The following is a 22,828-nucleotide window of genomic DNA, read 5'->3' as shown; positions in this document are numbered from 1 at the left end:
GCAATAAATAAATAGCCTATAGACAATAATGAACAATAATAGTTTACTACACTGCATTTGTATGATGCGATGACCAATTTAAATGCACAGCTTCACCATTATTCATTTGATAAGCCTTATCATTTATAGTTTATATAAGAGAACAGCGCCAAAACCATTTCAATACTCATGAGTTGGCTAAAACATCTACATTTGATCATTGAATGCATCATTTATTTTCCCACCATCAGACTCTCCATCATTCTGCGCTTCTAATGCCTTTACAAATCGCCTTCTTTAACTCATTGTGACTTTATTCATTTATGATAACCCAGTATTCAGTGAGTGAAAGGTGTTGCCTAGCAAGGCATAAATACAAGCATTATATAGCGAGTAAACCTGACCCACGCTGCTGCGTATAGAAATAAATGCCTGTTTTTTGTGTGGTATTATAAAACCCGTAAGAAAAATGAGGCAACTTTAGTAAAAGTAAATGACTGGAAGGATTGAATGTTTCACTGAAGATCTGCTATGTACATGTGAAAAACAGAGACAGGTCAAATTGACCCCGTGGTGATTCTAGTGTTGAAGATACAGCATGTCGTTTTCTCCACTAGAGGGCTCGTATTCACAACAAACAAAGGTGTAGTTTGATGCGCCAGGATTGATTGTGGAATCATGAGAGGTCTGGTCTTTATTTCATCCTACAGGACTCCTGCAGAAATCATGTTGACGGATGAGCTAAAGGTCTCTGTTTTAATAGTTTAAGTGCATTGTTTAAGGGGACATGTTCACCGAAGTGTTTTTTGCTCTGCAGAAATGTGAGTGCCGTTTTAAAAACAAAGCATCGTGAGCGATTCTCCAACTTTAAAGTGTTTAAAAAACTCTTGAGTGCTCAGCAGTGAGCATAAAAACCAGCGCTTAAAAAATGCGGCACGTCCATTGACAACAACAGGAAAATAAAACAAAAAACACTTCTGCAAACACACAGGGTCGTGCACAGGGGGGTGGCCCGGTGGCTATAGCCACTGCCCCTCTGCCCTCATTGGCAACCCCCAAATCCATCGCTATAACCAGCGTTATTACTGCGACCTACCTCCCCCCAAACCTCTACCCCACCTCCCTCCAACTTACCGAGACTCACACGACCGTCACCACCGCCTCACTTAGCATAAATGACCACCTGCCCATTTAAGAGTCTGTGCACGGCACTGCTAAGACATATCCAAAACTCAAGGCACAGCTGCACTTAGGATGTGTCTGAATCCGCTTTTGCTATTTTAAGGATGGGGAAAATAATCAGTGCACCCAGAGCATGGTCTAACAGGGTCATCATTATTTTCTTAATGATTTCTGCGTATGTTTTTAGGATAGCATGCTTAATCTCATCTTAAGTCTCATCTCCAATTCCATTTAAGCAAGTTAAATTCACTATTTACATGACAAACTTTGTAAACAATAAAACTGAATGCTTCACTAGTGAGGAACGGATCTGCTCATGTGTGAGATTAAAGACCATCTAAAGAATGAGCTGGATTATAAATAGAAAATAAACATATTTAAGTAGAAAATGCTAATATTTAACAATTCAATGCTTTAATATTTCATATTTAAACATATTTATGTGCTGCTGTGCATCGCAGTGTGTGTAATACACAACGTTAACATGCATTCTGGACCTGCTTATATATTAAACTAACATGCTCCTTCAATATTAATAACAACAACAACCTGTGTCATTGTCTATAGAGCAGCTTTTAGTTGGTCAGTGGTGTGGTTTATTTCAGTTTCCTCAAAATAGCAAAGCCAACGATGTGCCTTAAAGTAATAGTCCATCCAAAAAAGAAAATTGTGTCATCATTTATTCACCCTTTACTCATGTTTAACCCTTTATTAGTTTCTTTCTTTGGTTAAACACACAAAAAATAAATATTCTGAAGAATGCTGAAAACCTGTAACCATTGACTTCCATATTATTTGCTTTTCCTACTATGGAAGTCAATGGTTACAGGTTTATTTGTCTGTGTTCAACAGAAGAAAGAAACTCATCAAGGTTTAAAACCACTTGAGGCAGAGTAAACTGTAATTATTGGGTGAACTATAACTTTAACACACCTCCTTTTCAGGCCAGCGTGAGCATGGGAGTACAGATGGACACAAATACAGGTGATCTTTTTTGCAGCTTATGTAAATATTGTGGTAACACATATTGTGATAAAAGCTTTAGCAATTAATCAGAACATAAAAAGCCATATTTTAACCCTTTCAACATTCAAATAAGCTCCTGGAATTCACAGCACACATTTCAGTTTACCAATAAAGCCTTTCTGATATTGTTATTGCAATTTGTAAAAGGACAATATCAATTATCCCATGTCTTTTCAAACCAGTAAGACCTTCATTCATCTTCAGAACACAAGTGAAGATGTTTTTGAGCTCTCTGACCCTCCATGGACAGTGTGTGGATTCAGATCTTAAACATGAAATAACCCCCCCCCCCCCCCCCCCACACACACACAACCTTTCACATCACAAGTTCAGTTTCACATTCACTGATGAACAATAACACAGAGAGTAAGAATCCCTGCAGGTTGACTGAGAGCCGTAGATTGGTTCTGTTTGAGCTCATTCATTGGTTCACTAGACACTTATCAACACACATATTTGCGTTCACCTTATTCATTTAAATTGCAATTTTAGTTGCAAGAATTACAATTTTAGTAAAGAATTACAAATATTTATACTTAAATATGACATAACTAAGGGTAACGCAGTGGCGCAGTAGGTAGCGCTGTCGCCTGACAGCAAGAAGGTTGCTGATTCGAGCCTGGTTTCCCCACAGTCCAAAGACATGTGATATGTATGAGTGTGAATGAGTGTGAATGGATGTTTCCCAGAGATGGGTTGCAGCTGGAAGGGCATCCGCTGCGTAAAACATATGCTGGATAAGTTGGCGGTTCATTCCACTGTGGCGACCTCAGATTAATAAAGGGACTAAGCCGAAAAGAAAATGAATGAATAAATGAATGATATAACTAAATAAATCAACCTAGTTAAATGTTTGTTTAAAATTTTGTTTAACATTATTATTGGCGACATTATTATTGGCGATGTGTCAACCGGGTGGTACCTTTTCAAAAGGTACAAATTTGTACCTAAAAGGTCTATTTTGTTTCCTCAAAGGTACTTATTAGTACTTAAAAGGAACAAAAGTGTTCCTCTTAAATATTTTAGGTACTAATACATACTTTTGAGGTACCAATTCAAGTACAAGATGAGAGTGAACGGTGAGAGACTGTTGAAGTACAAATGTGTACCTTTGCGTACCTTTATTTCTGAGAGTGAGAGTTTGCATGTTCTCCTCGTGTTGGCGTGTGTTTCCTCCAGTGCTCCGGTTTCCTCCACAGTCCAAACACATGCGCTATAGGGGAATTGGGTAAGCTAAATTGTCTGTAGTGTATGTGTGTATGTCCTGGCCCTTCAGGTTGGGGGTTGAGTGTTGGACTAACAACCCACCTCATAAAAACTAGATGTTACTAAACACCAACATGGTGCAGCTAAATATCAACTTCGATATATATGGAACTGGGAGTAAGCAAGTTTAATTATTATTATTATCATTCATTGAATCTAATCTAATCTAATCTAATCTAATCATTCATTTTATTTTCAGCTTAGTCCCTTTATTAATCCGGGGTCGCCACAGCAGAATGAACCGCCAACTTATCCAGCACATGTTTTATGGAGCGGATGCCCTTCCAGCCGCAACCCATCTTTGGGAAACATCCATACACACTCATACACTATGGACAATTTAGCCTACCCAATTCACCTGTACCGCATGTCTTTGGACTGTGGGGGAAACCGGAGCACCCGGGGGAAACCCATGCGAACACAGGGAGAACATTCAAACTCCACACAGAAACGCCAACTGACCCAGCCGATGCTCAAACTGGCGACCTTCTTGCTGTGAGGCGACAGCACTACCTACTGCGCCACTGCATCGCCCCCATTATTATTATTATTATTATTATTATTATTATTATTATTAATTCTTGTTTAGTTGTAGTTATTTTGTATATATAAAGTATAGTTCAACAAGGAGAAATGTAATCTAGGGGAAAAAATCTCAATAAAAATTGACAAACAATTTAATCAAAAGGAAATGACAAAATATTTACATTATTTGAATTCAAATTATGATATTAGTTAAAGTTTTCGTATTTAGTTTGATTATTATTATAATTGTTATTATTATTATTATTACGTTTATAAATCTTATTCAATTTCTGACAATCAAAAAAATGTTGCGTCTTTGGACTTTAAATATTAAAGTCTTATGTGAACGTATTAATGTGAACGTAATATGAACCTAAACAGAACATTTATTATTTAAAAGCTTGTTTTTCTGTGTTGTAAACAAAGATTGTTGGACTGCATTTAACACACATTTCCTTTTTTTAAATGAAATATCTTGTTTAAATTCCTGTTTTAATAACTGCTTCTTTGTAATTGTTTGAGACAAAACCAAAAAAAGACTACAGGAACACATTTCATACTGATAAAAACTTTACAGCAGTTTCAAAGTACTGTAAACTTAAATATGTTTTAATAAACATTCAATTATTAATTAGATGTTTGATTACACGCCAAATATTTGTCATTTTACATGAATATTGTTCAAGAATCTCCCCAAATACTAATATGTTCCATAAAAGCAGAGGCAGAAGCACACTCAAAATATGTTACCTGTTCAAACTCATTTTCCTTCAGCTTTGTCCCTTATTTGTCAGGGAGCACCACGGTGACATGAACCACCAACTATTCCAGCATATGTATTACACAGCGGATGCCTTTCCAACTGCAACCCAGTACTGGGAAACACCCATATACACTCATTCTCACACACTACAGTCAATTTAGTTCATCAATTCCCCTATAGCGCATGTCATTGTGGGGGAAACCGGAGCACCCGCAGGAAACCTACGCCAATACGGGGAGAACATGCAAACTCCACAGGGAAACGCCAACTGACCCACCTAGCTCAAACTACTTATTTAAATACCCTCAATAAGCACATTTCTTGAGTTTTTTTAGTTACAACTTAATTGTTTTATGTTCTATCTACTTAAATTGCAAAAACAATTAAATTACTTTAATCAATTTATATTGGGACAACATGATGGAACTGTGTGGAAGCCAAGGTGTTTTGAATCTGCAGCTCTCAGAAACCTGTAAGGCAGTAATTATTGCTGATGTATTATGGAGTGTGTGTTAGACTCACGTCCACGATGAGGAAGTCCAGCCAGCACCAGTAGTTGGTGAAGTATTTGCGGAAACCGTAGGCGATCCACTTTAAGCTCATCTCCAGAATGAAGATGTAGGTGAAGATCTTGTCTGCGTACTCCAGAATCACCTTCACCACCTTCCTCTGGTCTATGTAGATGTCCTCAAACGCCTGCGAGACACACACAGACAGACGGACAAAGAGACAAACACACACACGCACACACAGAAACAGACAGATAGATATACATACAGACAGACACACACACACACACACACACACACACATGCAAGCAAGCACACACGCACAGACAGACAGACAGACAGACAGAATGTTTGTTATTATAGACATTGTCTGATTTAAATATTACTATTACAAAAACACTATTTTATTACAGATTTTATATTTAACAATAGTATTATATATATATATATATATATATATATATATATATATATATATATATATATATATATATATATATATATATATATATATAGTCGAAGTCAGAATTATTAGCCCCCCTGTTTATTTTCTCCCCCAATTTCTGTTTAGCAGAGAGCAGATTTCTCAACACATTTCTAATCATAATAGTTTTAATAACTCATCTCTAATAACTGATTTATTTTCTCTTTGTCATGATGACAGTAAATAATATTAGACTAGATATTCTTCAAGACACTTCTATACAGCTTAAAGTGACATTTAAAGGCTTAACTAGGTTAATTAGGGTAACTAGGCAGGTTAGGGTAATTAGGCAAGTTATTGTATAACGATTGTTTGTTCTGTAGACTATTGAAAAACATATATAGCTTAAAGGCGCTAATAATATTGACCTTAAAATGGGCTTTAAAAAAATGTAAAAACTGCTTTTATTCTAGCCGAAATAAAACAAATAAGACTTTCTCCAGAAGAAAAAATATTAGAGGAAATACTGCTCTGTTAAACATCATTTGGGAAATATTTTAAAAAGAAGAGAAAAATTAAAGGGGGGCTATTAATTCTGACTTCAACTGTATATATATATATATATAATTTTCCCAGAGATGGGTTGGAAGGGCATCCGCTGCGTAAAACATGTGTTGGATAAGTTGGCGGTTCATTCCACTGTGGCAACCCCGGATTAATAAAGGGACTAAGCCAAAAAGAAAATGAAGAAAATACATAAATAATATAGTAGTATTGTATTAACAATATATAAAATTAAAGATATATATATATATATAATTTTTTGATTCTTGAATATAAACACTGATTTCAAAATATATAAACATAAATATAAAAAACAAAGTTACAAATTTAATAAATGTAAATTGATGATGCAAAAATAAAAATACAGTTATTCATTATTATTAATATTATAAATAAATAAATAAATAAATAATTAAATGTCCATATAATCTTGCATTATTAACTTTTGCTCAGTATTTTATTACATCAAGGGACACAAATTAAACATAAACAATGTTTTCATGTCAACATTAAAATAAACAGTAATTTTCCATTTTGTTTTAATGCAAAGATTTTCATGCTTTGTTTTTTAATATTTGTATTTATTTTACTTTTTTTTTTCAGTCAACATTGAAAACAAAATATGTAACTAACTAAAAAACTATATAGACAAAATATTGTTTTAATCACAGAAACGCACTCTCAAAATTAAGAAATGTCTACATTTAAAATGATTATGACAAATGCAAGTATATTTCTAGTTAAAGATTTTAGTATTTCATTAGTAGTAATAATAATAATAAAGATTTTATATTTAACACTTTTAGTTGCACTTTAGCTTGTCAAACAAAATACTACTAAACATACTCCAGCTAAATCAACAAATTCTTATGTGAAATATGTTCAATGTTATTATGAATAACACAAGGTTACCATGTTTAAACCGTTGAATGACTGACTTCACCCCTTTTTATGGGGTAAAAATAAAAAGTCTTTGAAATGAACTACTAACTACTTACTAATAGATATGTAAATCATGGTGTGTTCATAACTCATAAAATCCATAATGTTGCTGTATGTTTGTAGACAGAGAATAAAGATTCTTATCTTTACCTGTATAAAACATGAGCAAATAAAAGTAGAATAGTTATTTTGGATAAAGTCATTGTATCATTAATATTTTTATCATCAAGCTGCATTTACACTGCAGATCTTGATGGTCAATTCCGATTTTGTGACTGTCTCCGATTAGTTTGATGACCTGCTTACATCATCTTTTAGAAGTGACTCATATCCGATCGTCTGCATTTACACAGCACACGGCAAAGGTGCAATGACCAGGAAAAAACAAGCAGGCGGTGACTGACACCTGATAATAAAAGAGCGCTCTATTCAATCTGTTTTCAGGGTTTCATTTCTTTGTTCTTTTTGTTTTACTACAGTTTCTGACAGAAAAGTTCTCATTTGGCCGTCGTCTTTAACCTAGGCTTTTTTTTTTAACCAGTAGGCATCTTAATGCAATGTTCATGGCGTGATTTATGCAAGTGATGTATGCAACAGATTTATATTAGTTTATGTTGGTTACGTGGCGGATATTGCTCTCGTTAACATGCTGAAATGTTTGTGCTACATGGCAGTATAAAGGTTTTTTTAGTCCTCGTGTGTGAGATTTAAGGGAGTAAGGTTTGGGACTCTGCTGAAGTCTGTTCTGAAATGAAAACATCAGACTTGACATCATTCGCTATGGTTTTTAATGATGCGCGACTCGCATTGACGGATGAAAATCCGATCTACCTGCTTACACTGCAGACACGAGGACACAGATCTGATTCATATTGGATAAATTTCCACATATGAACAAGGTCTGAATCTGATTTGAGTAAATGGGAATCCATGTGATTTTTTTTTTTCTGCTTACACGTACATGGGCCGAATCCCATCTGTGCCACACGGGAGAACAACATCGGAATCAAGTCACTTCAACGATGCAGTGTAAATGCAGTCTTAGATATTAACTATCATATTAGAAGTATTATTTTATTTAGCCTTTTTTCTATATATCAGAAAACAAAAAACAAGGATGCATTAAATTGATCAGAATTGGTATTATAATATTACAAAAGATTGTAAATGATAATGTAATGTGTATTTATATAGTGCATTAATCATGTATGGCCATACACAGCGCTTCACAATCATGAAAGGGGTCTCTCCACACCACCAGCAGTGTGCAGCATCCACCTGGATGATGCGACAGCAGCCACAGGACAACAGCGCCAGTGCTTCACCACACACCAGCTATTGGTGGAGTGAAGAGACAGTAATAGAGCCAATACAGTGGATGGGGATGATTGAGGCCATGATAGGTAAGGGCCGATTAAGAGACTTAGGCCAGGACACCAGTGTTACACCCATACTCTTTACAAGAGCAGCCCTGGGAATATTAATGAGCACAGAGAGTCAGGAGCTCGGTTTAACGTCCCGTCTGAAAGACGGCGCCCACTGACAGAATAGTGTCCCCTTCACTATACCGGAGCATTGTATTTCAAATGAACACTGGTATGTTGAATATTCTATTTACAATGCTGGAATAAACAACGCATCAAAGGTATCAAATCTATCTATCAAATCATGTCTTACAACTCTAAAAGACTGCAGTAATGATGTTGAAAATTCAACTTTACACCACAGACATAAATTAATATCTTACACTACATTCAAATAGAAACAATCTAATTAAATCATACAAATATTTCACAATGTTCCTGCATATATCACCTAAAATTGGAGTTCAAAGTCATTTCTTTCTGAAAGGAAGTGCCAATATTTTTGAATATTAGGAACATGCACTGGAAAAAAGTATTGCAAACTATTTATTTGTGTTGAATTTAAACAAATTAAATTTAATAATGTTCAACTTAATTTGTTTGTTTAAATTCAACCCAAATAAATTGTTTACAACCACTTAACCTAAAAAAATTGAGTAAATCCAAGGAATCATCTTTGAATAATTGTTTTCAGTGTGCTAAGGTGGAGCAGTCTTTAAATATTATTTATATCTTAAAACATTATACATAATACTTGAAATATTACGAATACATACAAGGATTTTTTTTCAAAGCTGCGGATAAAATAACATTATAAAAAATGTTTTAAGGTTTTTGCTTGAAAATGTTTGCAATTAAAAAATAAGGAGGGAAAATTGATCAATTACTTATAAATGTTTCTACACCATTTTTTGGCCACAGATGAATTCTGCAAAATAAATCCAGCAAAGTGAAAGTGTGTATGCTTCATGAACAGATCAGTGAGTGTCCGAGTGCAGTAAATACTTTAATACTAATACTAATAATAATAATAATACTGTACAATAATAATAGTGTATGGATGTGAGTGTGTGTGTGGAGCTCCAGATGTGAGTCTGGTATTTTAGTGGCATTTAGCAGCAGCTGTTCTCTCAGACGTTCACTTGAATGATTACACGTGAAAACAAGAGCATAAGCAGAAAAAAAAACCAGAGAAAGAGCAGAGTCTGCAGAAAGAGAGAGAGTCCACTGGACGCAGGTGTTTAGCTGGACATCAGTGCATGTATGAGACACGCACACACACACATGAAGAAGAAGAAACACACCAGCTCACAGCACACACTCAGCATTCACTCTGTCTCTGGAGGATTACAGCTGATTAACTACATACACAACCATCAGAGAGAGAGAGAGAGAGAGAGAGAGAGAGAGAGAGAGAGAGAGAAAAAAAGAGAGAGAGAGAGAGAGAGAGAGAGAGAGAGAGAGAGAGAGAGAGAGAGAGAGAGAGAGAGTAATAAATCAATAAAATAAAATGTTTTATTTTTAATTAATATACTAAGACTACATTTCAAATATTTAATAAAATTTTTCATATTTATTTTGTATTTTGTTTAACTGAAGCTAAAGTGCAGCTAAATGAATAAATATTACATTAAGATTTATATGATAGTATATTTATTATTATTATTATTATTATTATTACTACAACTAATAATACTGAATTACTAAACTAGAGTTGCATTTTTCATTGTCATTTTAAATGTAAATATTTATTAATTTTGTTGTGTGTTTTTGTTTATAGTGTTTCATTCATTCATTTTCCTTAGTTCCTTATTTATCAGGGGTCACCACAGCGGAATGAACCGCCAACTATTCCAGCATGTGCCCTTCCAGCTGCAACCCAGTACTGGGAAACACCCATACACTCTCATTCACACACACACACACACACACACACACACACACTCTCATACACAACGGCCAATTTAGTTCATGAATTCCCCTATAGCACATGTGTTTGGACTGTGGGGGAAACCGGAGCACCCGGAGGAAACCCACACCAACACGGGGAGAACATGCAAACTGGTACAGCTGAGACTCGAACCAGCAATAAAATAAAAATAAATCAAATATACTAAAATAATATAATAAAAAAATAATAACAATAAAATCAAATCATGTTTATAATATGACAATTAATAATTGATCTAATAATCAACAATTAGTCAAACGACACAATGAGTTTTATCCAAAATAACAAATGCTAATTATTTTCTGTTTGTTAACTGGTAAAGATAGGAATCTTTACTCTCTTTCTACACACAAACAACAAAATGATATATTTCAAAAACTATGAAAACACCCTGATTTACATATTTACAGTAGTAGTAAGAGTCAAAGAATTTCTCTTTTCACCCCATAAAAAGGTACACCCTAACTAAACTAAACTTCCATGGTATAAAAACGGCAGCCTTTTATTCATAATAACTTTAGAGGGATTTTACACGAGAAATTGTAGATTTATCTGAAGGATATTAATATAGCAATGAAAAATGTGAAAATGGCAATTCTTTCAGATGTATAGGAGTATGTGTCACAGTCAATTTGTGTTACAGTAAGTGTGTGCTACCATGAGTGTTGTACAGTGAGTGTGTTACAGGGTGTGTTCCTGTGTGTTAGAGTGAATGTGTTTTAACACAAGTACTGTTACCATGAGTCTTACAGTCAGGGTTCATACACATTTTTACTACTAAAAGTTTTCCAGAACTTTCAAGTACATTTTCATGACGTAATGTTTTATGTAACGTCTACATGGTAAATAATAAGAAAAACAATGACGGTCAAATTTATTACAGCATATCACAGAACATTATCGATATCATAATGTGTGCATCCACAATAGTCACGTCGCAGGATATGCAATGTTGGGCATATAGTTTAATATTGAATCATAATGGAGTAAAAGTTTATCATCTGCATGCATTTTTAAAGAGACAGTTCACCCAAACACTACTTACCATTTTCATTACACGCTTCACTTGTTTCAAACATTATGAGTTTTCTTTATTTAAATGAACACAAGAAGATAATTGAATAACTCCTATAGTATAGAAACAAGTGAAGTGAGTAAATAGTGAGGACATTTTAATATTTGAGTGAACTGTCCCTTTAAGAGCTGTGACTGTGTGAACATTTCAATATTTCAGAGTTTAAAACATCCAAGACAAGACATTTTATTGTAACTTTAATAAAGATGAAATAAAATACAATGAAGACTCTGCAGTGTTGATTATTCAATATCTGTAGCTGAACAGTGAATACCTGAAAACTATCATTCACTTTTATCTGGACTATATTTTATTGATCTCTGCTTGTCATTTATTTGGTATATATTATTAGAGATTCACTCCTCTACAAAATCCGCCCAATCAATCCAAATAAACCTGTTAAATCTTCTGGTGAAACTGTATTCACATCGCAATATATTCACAGAAATACAAGATACCGTAATGTCAGATTTTTCCAATATCATGCAGCCCTAATTCAACTGCTTAGATATTTGTTCAACTAATTTACATGACTTTTCCAAAACTTTGTGGGTTTTTCTGTTTTTCTAAACCTTGTCCAGATCTGGAAAATGCCCTGTCAAAATTCCATGACTGTCCAGGTTTTCCATGACCGTATGAACCCTGTACAGTGAGCATGTGTTACAGTGATACTATATGTGAGTATTTTACAGTGAGTGTGTTACAGTGAGTGCAATAGTGAGCATGCTTCAGTGAGTGTGTTACAGTAAGCATCTTACCATTTGTGAGTGTTACAGTAAGTGTTACAGTGAGTGTGTATTACAGTGATTGTTATGAGTGTTACAGTGAGTGCATGTTACAGTGTGTGCTACAATGTGTTACAGTGAGAATGTGCTACAGTGTGTCTTACCGTGAGTGTTACAGTGAGAGTTTGTTACAGTGTGTGTTACAGTGATTGTATTACAGTGTGTTTGTGTGTTACAGTGAGTGTGTGTTACAGTACCAGAGCGCCGCTGCTGAGGAGGATCATGAAGATGATGAAGGTCTCGAACCAGCTGTGCTCCACGATCTGATAACAGGTTTTCCTCAGCCGCCACCAGGCCCGACCCAAACCCTCTGACGTGTTGATGTCACAGCACTTAAAATGACGAACACACACTGCACAAACACACAAACACACACATTCCAAATGAGAAATGATCCAATGAGAAACATGCATACAAAACAAAATATCTTTCATTTACTTTTTAAAAATGCTTGTATAAAGCAAAAAATACATACAGAGAAAAATTATATATATATTGAATTGTAGTATCCTTATTTTCAATAAATAAACAGATTACTTATTGAAACATTGCATTAAAGATAAAAGCAGATAAAGCAGTTTAAAATGTTAAATTACTTACAAGTAGTTTAAAAAAATCAAGTAAAAACAATTATATATTAAAGGTGCAGTACATCAGTTTGACACCCAGTGGTTGAACTAGGTATTGCATGCCTGGTTCAAAACACATTTTCCCTCGGCTCCTCCTCTGATGATTCCACGCAAGCGCAGGTTGCCAGATTGACGACACCAATAGGAGCAAGCCTTACTCTTGAGCCTACAGCCTGATTTAAGTCACGTTCTAACTAAAAGCAATGGCACGTGATAGAAGGAATATTTCTATATTAAAAGGAGTTTTTGTCCTAACCAACACCTGAAATTAATACTTGAGAAACGGCTTTTATTTCTCACAGCTGAACACCATAAAACTGACTATGATCAGCTCGTGTGCTTTATTCAGTGTTAAATGCTAGTAATGTGAGTTTGAATGGCATTTTACATGATATTTATTGCCAAATACTGAAAGTTCACCTCAGATCTAGAAAATACAATAAACCGTCTGGAATTTAACTTCAGAACTTTGCCAACACATATCAGTGATTCAACATCGACATTTAATAATGTTCAAGAGGTTTAATATGTATTAATTAGATTATAAACCATGCCATTTCGCTGTAGTGCAGTGAGTGCACTATTCTGTGCTTCTGAATGGCTGTATTTACATTTCTATCGTGTTTCGTCTGGTGCAAACAGCCAAATTGCTCATCACTGCGTATCTCATCTCGCAGTGTGTTGTTAGGACACGGGGTTACAATGTAACCTGCTTACCTAATGTTTACGCTCGTAATATTTATAGTATTTGCTAATTAATAACCACCTCATGTGGAAATCTGCGTCTCATTTCAGAGTATGCTACTGTCCAACAGAGGTCGCATTTCAGTCACAGACGCATGTTTTAAGAGCCTTCATTACTGATTGAATGGAATACGCTGTTTGCCAACATCTGGCAACCCATGGTGCTGAAATATAATTGGCTAAACTGGCAGTGGGAGGGTTAAAGGGACCAAAACAAAGACAGATGTTCACGTAATGCACGTTCAAAGCAGAATATCTGATCTCAGCAATGTTTTTCAGATAAACAAGAATGTTCACTTAACATGTTTCTAAATATCTGCAAACATATTATGGTGTTTTTATATTTTAGAAGAGTCAAACACTTACATACAGCACCTTTACATAAATGTTGACTACATTACGCTGACTAAAATGATACTACTTTGAATAACATTTTAGATTTTTATTATTTGAAGAAAATGCTGTAGGAGTTCATATTTTTGCTCCGTTAATAGACTACTCATGTATTGCTAATATGTCATTCAGACTGTAAGTGAGAGGAAGACTCTCGTTTTGCCGACTCTTCCTTTTTCTAAAGCTCTTTGTTCAAATCAACACCTGAAAATGTGACTTCAAAAGACTTCAAAGAGCTGGAAACACTTCAGAAGATCAGAAGCTGGAGATCAATAGCAGAAATCAACAACTGCAGATTGCAGAATTATTAGAAAATAAAGCACATCTGAGACCTAACAACTACTGCGCTTCATATCACAGCCACATCACCACCACTTCATAATCCAACAGCTGGTCATCAGTTACTCATTACTTTTATAACTGGACTGCTGAATGCTTGATTCTGATTGGCTGATGAGCATTCTAAGGAGTGCTGTTATTGTCAGATAAATGCACAGCTAAAGTAGTTCCGGCAGGTTTTGAGCACATTAAATCGCCATAATATTATTCCTTACTTTTATATTGATAGTTTGTTGTTTATAGTACTTGTATTATTAGTTAGGTTAATTATATTTTTAAGTTTACATTTTAATTTTAGTCTCTTTATGTGGGAATAAAGTGACTTCTGATTTATTTCTAATGTAGTTTTAGTTGGGAATGACTGTATTGTGGTGTATTACTGTTTATACTGCAGGTCTGCTGAATGCTGGATTCTGATTGGCTGATGGTCAATCTAAGGTGTTTGGTTATTGTCAGGCACAGCTAAAGTAGTTTCGGCAGGTTGAGCACATTACAGCTCCATATCCAACAATGAATGATTAGAGTGCTTTGACAGCTACAACAGTCAAAAACCACATCAAAACACAACAGGAGGAGGAGGAGGAGATGTGGATGAAATGCTAAGAAAATAAATTAATTACTAAAATATGAAAAATATTTAAAAACTAAAATATGAAAAACAAAATGTAAATTTTATAGATATGTAAAAATATACATATGTAAAAAACTATCAATTAAACTATCAATTGCTAAAAATATCAATTAAATTAAAAATATTTGAATTACATTTAAAAAAATATATTTAAAATTTAAAATTGCATTTTAAAAATATTTATATAAAAATAAATAAAAAAAGAAAAAATATTATTTTAAATAAATTGCTAAACATACTTAAAACACGTAGAAATTGCATTAAATTAAATTGCATTGGATGCATTCAGCTAAACTCATGTACTGCATGTACTGTATATTATTGTAGCTTAAAAAAATAATAAAAATGCATTGTTTAGATAAATATATAATATAAATAAATAAATAAATAAATAAATAAAGAAATAAATATCACAAAACAGTAGGGGTGTCCAATTTAATTGTTTCTTCGGTGCACCACGATCCAGACGTGGATAATTCGGTACCGGTTCAGTAATAATCATAACCGGTTATTACGTATTGACATCATTTATCTCATGCGCTATATCGTCGTAGCTTACTATGGCGAGGGAGGCGAACGAGAGTAATTAAAACACTACAACTATTTAAAAACACAGAAACTGCACAATTCACTGTGTGTGTGTGTTTGCTGGACAGTCTTTCACTGACACTTACAGCAGAAGCCCCTTCACTGTGATTGAGAAAGTGAAAGTAAACTCCATTTCTCTCTCTCACTGTGGCCCATTTGACCTGCTGGCGTGACTTTTCCTCTCCTCTCGGCTGTTACAGCGATACTTCTGGATCCAGACATGAGCGTTTGTCTGCAGAGTGAGTTTTCTTCTCCGTCTCTATTATGGATCAGCTGTGATCGCTGCTGCCGTTTATCAGTGTTTATCTTCGTTGAACAGCCCCAGAGCGTTAGAGCCAATCGCAGCCCTTTCTGTTGAGCGTATGACCAATCATAGGGGTGTATCGCTTGACAGGGCTCATAAAGCGAGCGGGATATTTATATTTGTTCATTTGCTATAAACGCTCATGTTGTTCTGCATGTTCTTGAGTTTTTAACAGTTCTGACTGCTTGTATTAAAAGACAAAATTGTATTACAAATAGTATATAAATATAAATCTATTTATACATTTTTCTTGTGCTGTAAAGTAAAATATATAATTATGTATGGCACAGAGATATCGAACTGAACCGAATCGATGGCATGAAAATCATCACTGAACCGAACCGTGAGACTAGTGTAGGATCACACATCTACAAAACAGTTTGTAAAAATATAGTCTAAATATAGAAATTTCAATATTTATACATAAAAATATTGGATTTTTGCAATTCTCTGTTCGGAGGGTTACCAGCAAATTCTCTCAAGATATTACAATACATTCAAAATTCTGCTGCACGTGTGTTGACACATACATCGTCTCGGTCGCACAGCACTCCCATACTCCAACAACTTCACTGGCCTCCCATCAAGTCTCGTATTGATTTTAAAACATTGATTTTAACATATAAAGCGATTCATGGTTCTGCTCCAGGTTACATTTGTGACCTGATATCCATTTCCTCTACCTCTCGCTGTCTACGCTCTGCCTCAAGTACTACGCTGTTTCAGCCTCGCTGCAAACTCAGCACCATGGGAGGTAGGGCATTCTCTTTCCGTGCTCCCAAACTGTGGAATGCTCCTCCCACTAACATTAGGAATGCCGGTTCATTGGACGCTTTTAAAAAGCTACTTAAAACTCATCTTTTTAGGACTGTTTTTAATTTGTGATATCTCTTTTATTCTTACTGTGTTTTTATTGTATTTTTTTTATTATTGTTTACTGTGCTTTGTTGTTTTTACTTTCTTGTAAGCGCTTTGGGTTTTAGAAAAGCGCGTTATAAATAAAATATATTATTATTATAGTATATAGAAAAATATTAAGTAGAAATTTGTATTAAAAGAGTTTCATATAAATAAATGAAAACAATAATAATTACTCATTTAAAAATATATAATTATGTTTATAACTTGCTTAAAATAAAGACGTTTATAATGTTTACACAATTTATAATCAAAATTATTCTGAGTGACTTCTGCCGGAACTACTTTATCTGTGAGTTTATCTGAAAATAATGGCACACCTCAGAGTACTCATCAGCCAATCAGAATCCAGCATTCAGCAGACCTGCAGTATAAACAGTAATACACCCCAATATAGTCATTCCCAACTAAAACTACATTAGAAATAATTCAGAAGTCACTTTATTTTCCATATATATAAAGATGCTTAAATTAAAATGTAAACTAAACAATATAGCAATGTGAGCAATTTAATAATACAGACACTATAAATAAGTATAAACATTAATTTAATAAGGAACAATTTAATGCAACTGTAATGTGCTCAAAACCTGCCGGAACTACTTTATCTGTGCGTTTATCTGACAATAAGAGCACGCCTAAGAATGCTCATCAGCCAATCAGAATCCAGCGTTCAGCAGTAGTGCAAGTGAGTGTAATCCAGCAGTGGTGTCTCTGCGGCTCCATTACCGGCATCATCTGAGCTCCCCTCTAAATCCACTTACTGCTGTAAACTCAATAGCAGGTTATGCTAACAGGCTCCTCGCAACTCAATTTGTAGCGATGCTGCTGCTCTCCATCAGACGTTTCAGCATTCATCAAACAATTATCCGCCATCGCAGCCAATCGAAGCTGCTTTTGGTGACTTCATCATTGCATCTGATCTGAGGTGAACATGTGTCATGCTTTACAGATAGCAGAGCGTCAACATTTTAGTGCTCCAAATTACACTTCCAGATCTGAGCACACGTGCAGACCTTCAGTGAAGCTATATAACTATACTATACTAAACTATATAACTTCTATAACTATTGTGAAATGAGCTATACAAATAAACTTGCATTGAACTAAACTGAAATTAATTAAATGCAGAAGATAAAAAATGTATTAAGAATATATATAATGTAAGTATATCTGTAAAATATTATATTATTAACATAAAAATATTATATTAATTTTATTATAAATAAATATAGATAATAAATGTATAATATAAATATAAATATATTAAATATATTGATTTTATATATTAATAAATTAAATTTATAAAAAAATTATTTATTTTATATTTAATTTATATAATATTATTATTTTATATTTATTATATAATATTATTAATTTATTATTAAGTTTAGAAAAAAATTTATCCAAAATAAACTAAAATATTCAATATTTACTATACATTAAAAATAAAGTAGAAATAAAGAAAATATTGACGAATAAAATATGTTTATCAAATTTGCATTTACATAAGTAATTAAATGTAAATAATTACCATTTATTTGCTAAATTAGTTGCTTAAAATTGCATGATTTAAAGTAAAAATAATCAGATAAGCTGCACTGAAATAAATATCAGATTTGTTTATAACATAGTTTAATGATGTTAAATTCTATTAATTAATCAATCTAATAATTTACAATTTTTAGTAAATAAACTTGTTTATATTAAATCATTAGATAATAAGAACATGCATAAACAACATAAATCCTTTTGGTTCCTCCTCCTCCACAAGAAATTCATTAAAAGTTTATTTGAATTTATTTTTTATTTAATTTAAATTATTTATTATTAATTATAAATTAATTATATAATATTTATTTGATTTGACTTTATTTGATATTTATTTAATTCATTTGTTATTAATTATAAATAAGTTATATATTATTTATTACTCATTTTATTTTATTTTCAATTTAGTTCATTTATTATTAATTATAAATAATTTACAAATAATAAATTTTATTTTACACTATTTGATTTTTATTTAATTTATTATCAATTATGAATAAATTATATATTATTCATTTATTATTAAATTATATATTATTTATTTATTTTAATTTTAATTTATTTGATATTTATTTAATTATTTTATTATTATTTATAAATAAACTATATATTATTTATTTAATCTAATGAATTTTTTATTAATTATAAATAAATTACATTTATTTATTTTATTTTATATAAAATTTTATTAATAATAATAATTAAAAATAAATCATGTATTATTAATTTATTTTGAACTTATTATTATTTTATAAATAAATTATATATTATTTATTTATTATTCATTTTATTTTTAATTTAATTTATTTTTATTAATTATAAATAAATTATATATTTATTAATTTATTTATTTTATTTTACTTTATTTGATATTTAATTTTAATTATAAACAAATTATATATTATTTATTTATTATTCTATTATATTTTTTATTTAAATCTTTTTTATTAATTATGAGTAAATTTTATATTATTTATGTATTTTTTTATTTTACTTTATATGATATTTAATTTATTAAATATGTAAATAAATTATATATTTATTTATTATTTATTTTTATTTATTATTTAATTTAATGTATTTATTATCAATTATAAACAAATTACACACTTATTTAACTCAATTTAATATATTTTGATAAAATAAAATAAAATAAAAATAGAAGGACAAAACAAATGTATTTAAAGTGAAACTGAATCTTCAAAAGCTCTTATCTGTCTTTCTCTCAGCTGGACATTATCTGCATTATACAGCACAAGTCACTTTGAAATATAACATTGTGCTTGAAATGATAAAAGTGACTGATATTCCAGGAAAATCTGGTGCATTATATCGATACTACATCATGCATTAAAACAACCTCCTGCATTATTGTGTGGCGGCTCCAGCTCTGTGTCCTCTGTGATTTCTGCTAAATGGTGTGAATGTGGCCTTCTGACCCCTAAAGCAGAAATCTGACCACTCATTCAATTCAGCACCGTGTCTGTGTGTGTGTTCCTCCATTTATAATAGAGAAATGCTGAAATGCTGCACTCACACACTGGAGAATTATCAGAAACACTGAACACAGCACTCACTGCTCATCAATCATACTTACACAATCACACACACACACACACACACACACAATCACACACACACACACTAACCACACCACAATGAAGATTTTAAAGAGCAGATCACAAAATCACACACCCCCAAACACACGCACATATGAACACAAATATACAAACAAACACACACTCAGACACACAAACATAAAAAACATTCAAATCTACAGCATTCACAAAAACATTGCATGAATTAAAATATTGAAATATTTTAATAATGAAATATTTACCATAATAAATAAATATAATATAGTTAATGCATTAAAATAACATGAGCTTGAGACTCTCCGGCCACTTTATTAGGTACACCTCTCCAACTGCTCGTTAACACAAATGTCTAATCAGCCAATCACATGGCATCAACTCAATGCATTTAGACATCTAGACATGGTCAAGACAATCTGCTGCAGTTTAAGGTGAGCATCAGAATGGGGAAGAAAGGGGATTTAAGAGACTTTGAACGTGGCATGGTTGTTGCTGCCAGACAGGCTGGTCTGAGTATTTCAGAAACTGCTGATCTACTGGGATTTTCACGCACAACCATCTCTAGGGTTTGCAGAGAATGGTCCGACAAAGAGGAATTATCCAGTGAGCGGCAGTTCTGTGGGCGCAAATGCCTTGTTGATGCCAGAGGTCAGAGGAGAATGGCCAGACTGGTTCCAGCTGATAGAAAGGCAACAGTAACTCAAATAAGCACTCGTTACAACCGAGGTCTGCAGAAGAGCATCTCTGAACACACAACACGTCCAACCTTGAGGCGGATGGGCTACAGCAGCAGAAGACCACACCGGGTGCCGCTCCTGTCAGCTAAGAACAGGAAACTGAGGCTACAATTCACACAGGCTCACCAAAACTGGACAATAGAAGATTGGAGAAACGTTGCCTGGTCTGATGAGTCTCCATTTCTGCTGACACTTTCAGATGCTCGGCTCAGAATTTGGCCTCAACAACATGAAAGCATGGATCCATCCTGCCTTGTATCAGCGGTTCAGGTTGGTGGTGGTGGTGTAATGGTGTGGGGGAGATTTTCTTTGGGTCCATTAGTACCAATTGAGCATGGTGTCAACACCACAGCCTACCTGAGTATTGTTGCTGACCATGTCCATCCCTTTATGAGCACAGTGTCTCCATCTTCTGATGGCTACTTCCAGCAGGATAACACACCATGTCATAAAGCGTGAATCATCTCAGACTGGTTTCTTGAGCATGACAATGAGTTCACTGTACTCAAATGGCCTCCACAGTCACCAGAGCTCAATCCAATTGAGCACCTTTGGGATGTGGTGGAACGGGAGATTGGCATCATGGATGTGCAGCCGACAAATCTGCAGCAACTGTGTGATGCTATCATGTCAATATGGAGCAAAATCTCTGAGGAATATTTCCAGTAGCTTGTTGAATTTATGCCACGAAGGATTAAGGCAGTTCTGAAGGCAACAGGGGGTCCAACCTGGTACTAGTAAGTTGTACCTAATAAAGTGGCCGGTAATAAAGTGAACTTTTTTTCTCATAATTTATGGTTTATAAGTTTAAAAGTCTAATTTGTGACAGAAATGCTAAAGGTTATTCAGATTTGTGAGATTAAATATTTAGTTTTATTGTTCTTGAACGGTAAAAACAAGCTATATATAGAGATTTACTAAAAGAGAAAGCAGACAGTTGAACTGGCCGTCGCTGTGCTCTGTTGATCATAAAAGCAGTATTATCATCAGCTTCTCTACAGTTTTGGAGTATGAGGTTTTCCAGTATCAGGTGTGTGTTGCTGCTGTTTGTCCATATGTTGAAGTGAAGCTGATTTGATAGAAACATTCAGCAATGAAGTGACATTTAAAAGGGCAATGGGGCATTAAATTGAGTGTGCCACGTCAGAGGAGAAATGGTGCTGTGGTAATGTGATGATGACTGACTAGCCATATTTAATCCATCAGTATTCCAGCAGCTCTAAACAACAATACTGCCTTCCCAAATCCAGGACCCAGAAATCAGATATTAATGCATTTTATTAGTCAGGTATGATGTTGAAGGGCTGCTCCTATTGTGCTCTGTATACAGTTAAAGTCAGAATTATCTGTGAATTTATTTTATTTTTTAAAGATTTCCCACATTATGATTTTTTTCACAGCATTTCCTATAATATAAAGTCTTATTTGTTTTATTTCGGCTAGAATAAAAGCAGTTTTAATAGTTTTAAACACCATTTTAAGCTCAATATTATTAGCCCCCTTCAGCAATATTTGTTTTGGATTGTCTCCAGAATAAACCACTGTTATACAATGACTTGCCTAATTACCCTAACTTTACCCTAATTACCCTAGTTAAGCCTTTAAATGTCACTTTAAGCTGAATACTAGTGTCTTGAAGAATATCTAGTCTAATATTATTTACTGTCATCATGACAAAGATAAAATAAATCAGTTATTAGAGATGAGTTATTAAAACTATTATGATTAGAAATGTGCTGGAAAAAATATATAGAAGGGCGAATAACTGTGTAAGCGCGTGTATTTTCTGACCGTCAGGAAAGCAGTTTTCCGGATCCATGGCCTCTTCTGCCATCTCTGAATATTCGTCCTCCTCCTCGCCAGGTTTCCTCAGGTCAATAGTGCTGCCCTCTGATAGGCTGGTGTCATCCCTCTGAAAAAAACATCAACAGCCAATCAGATCACTCCATCAGCTGCACCTGTACAGTAAACGACCATTTAAAGGGACAGTCCATCCAAAAATGAAAATGGTCACTCTTTACTCTCTCTCAAACTCAAAACCTGA

At 33.6% G+C, this 22,828-nt stretch overlaps 1 protein-coding gene across 1 annotated transcript in view; it reads right to left on the bottom strand.

Annotated features, from left to right (window-relative positions):
- scn5lab (sodium channel, voltage gated, type V-like, alpha b) overlaps positions 1 to 22,828 on the bottom strand; it is a 215,579-nt gene that overhangs the window by 20,146 nt on the left and 172,605 nt on the right. Inside the window, exons 17-19 of the mRNA XM_056450963.1 lie at positions 22,576 to 22,696; positions 12,553 to 12,707; positions 5,264 to 5,437 (exon numbers count right to left, since the gene is read on the bottom strand). Coding sequence (XP_056306938.1) covers positions 5,264 to 5,437; positions 12,553 to 12,707; positions 22,576 to 22,696 — 450 coding nt within the window. The remainder of the gene's footprint in view (positions 1 to 5,263; positions 5,438 to 12,552; positions 12,708 to 22,575; positions 22,697 to 22,828) is intronic.

Source organism: Danio aesculapii, chromosome 24 (assembly GCF_903798145.1).
Source record: "Danio aesculapii chromosome 24, fDanAes4.1, whole genome shotgun sequence".
Lineage (NCBI taxonomy): Eukaryota > Metazoa > Chordata > Actinopteri > Cypriniformes > Danionidae > Danio > Danio aesculapii.
The sequence above is the reverse complement of the archived record's forward strand: the minus strand, read 5'-3'. Positions and strand labels throughout refer to the sequence as shown.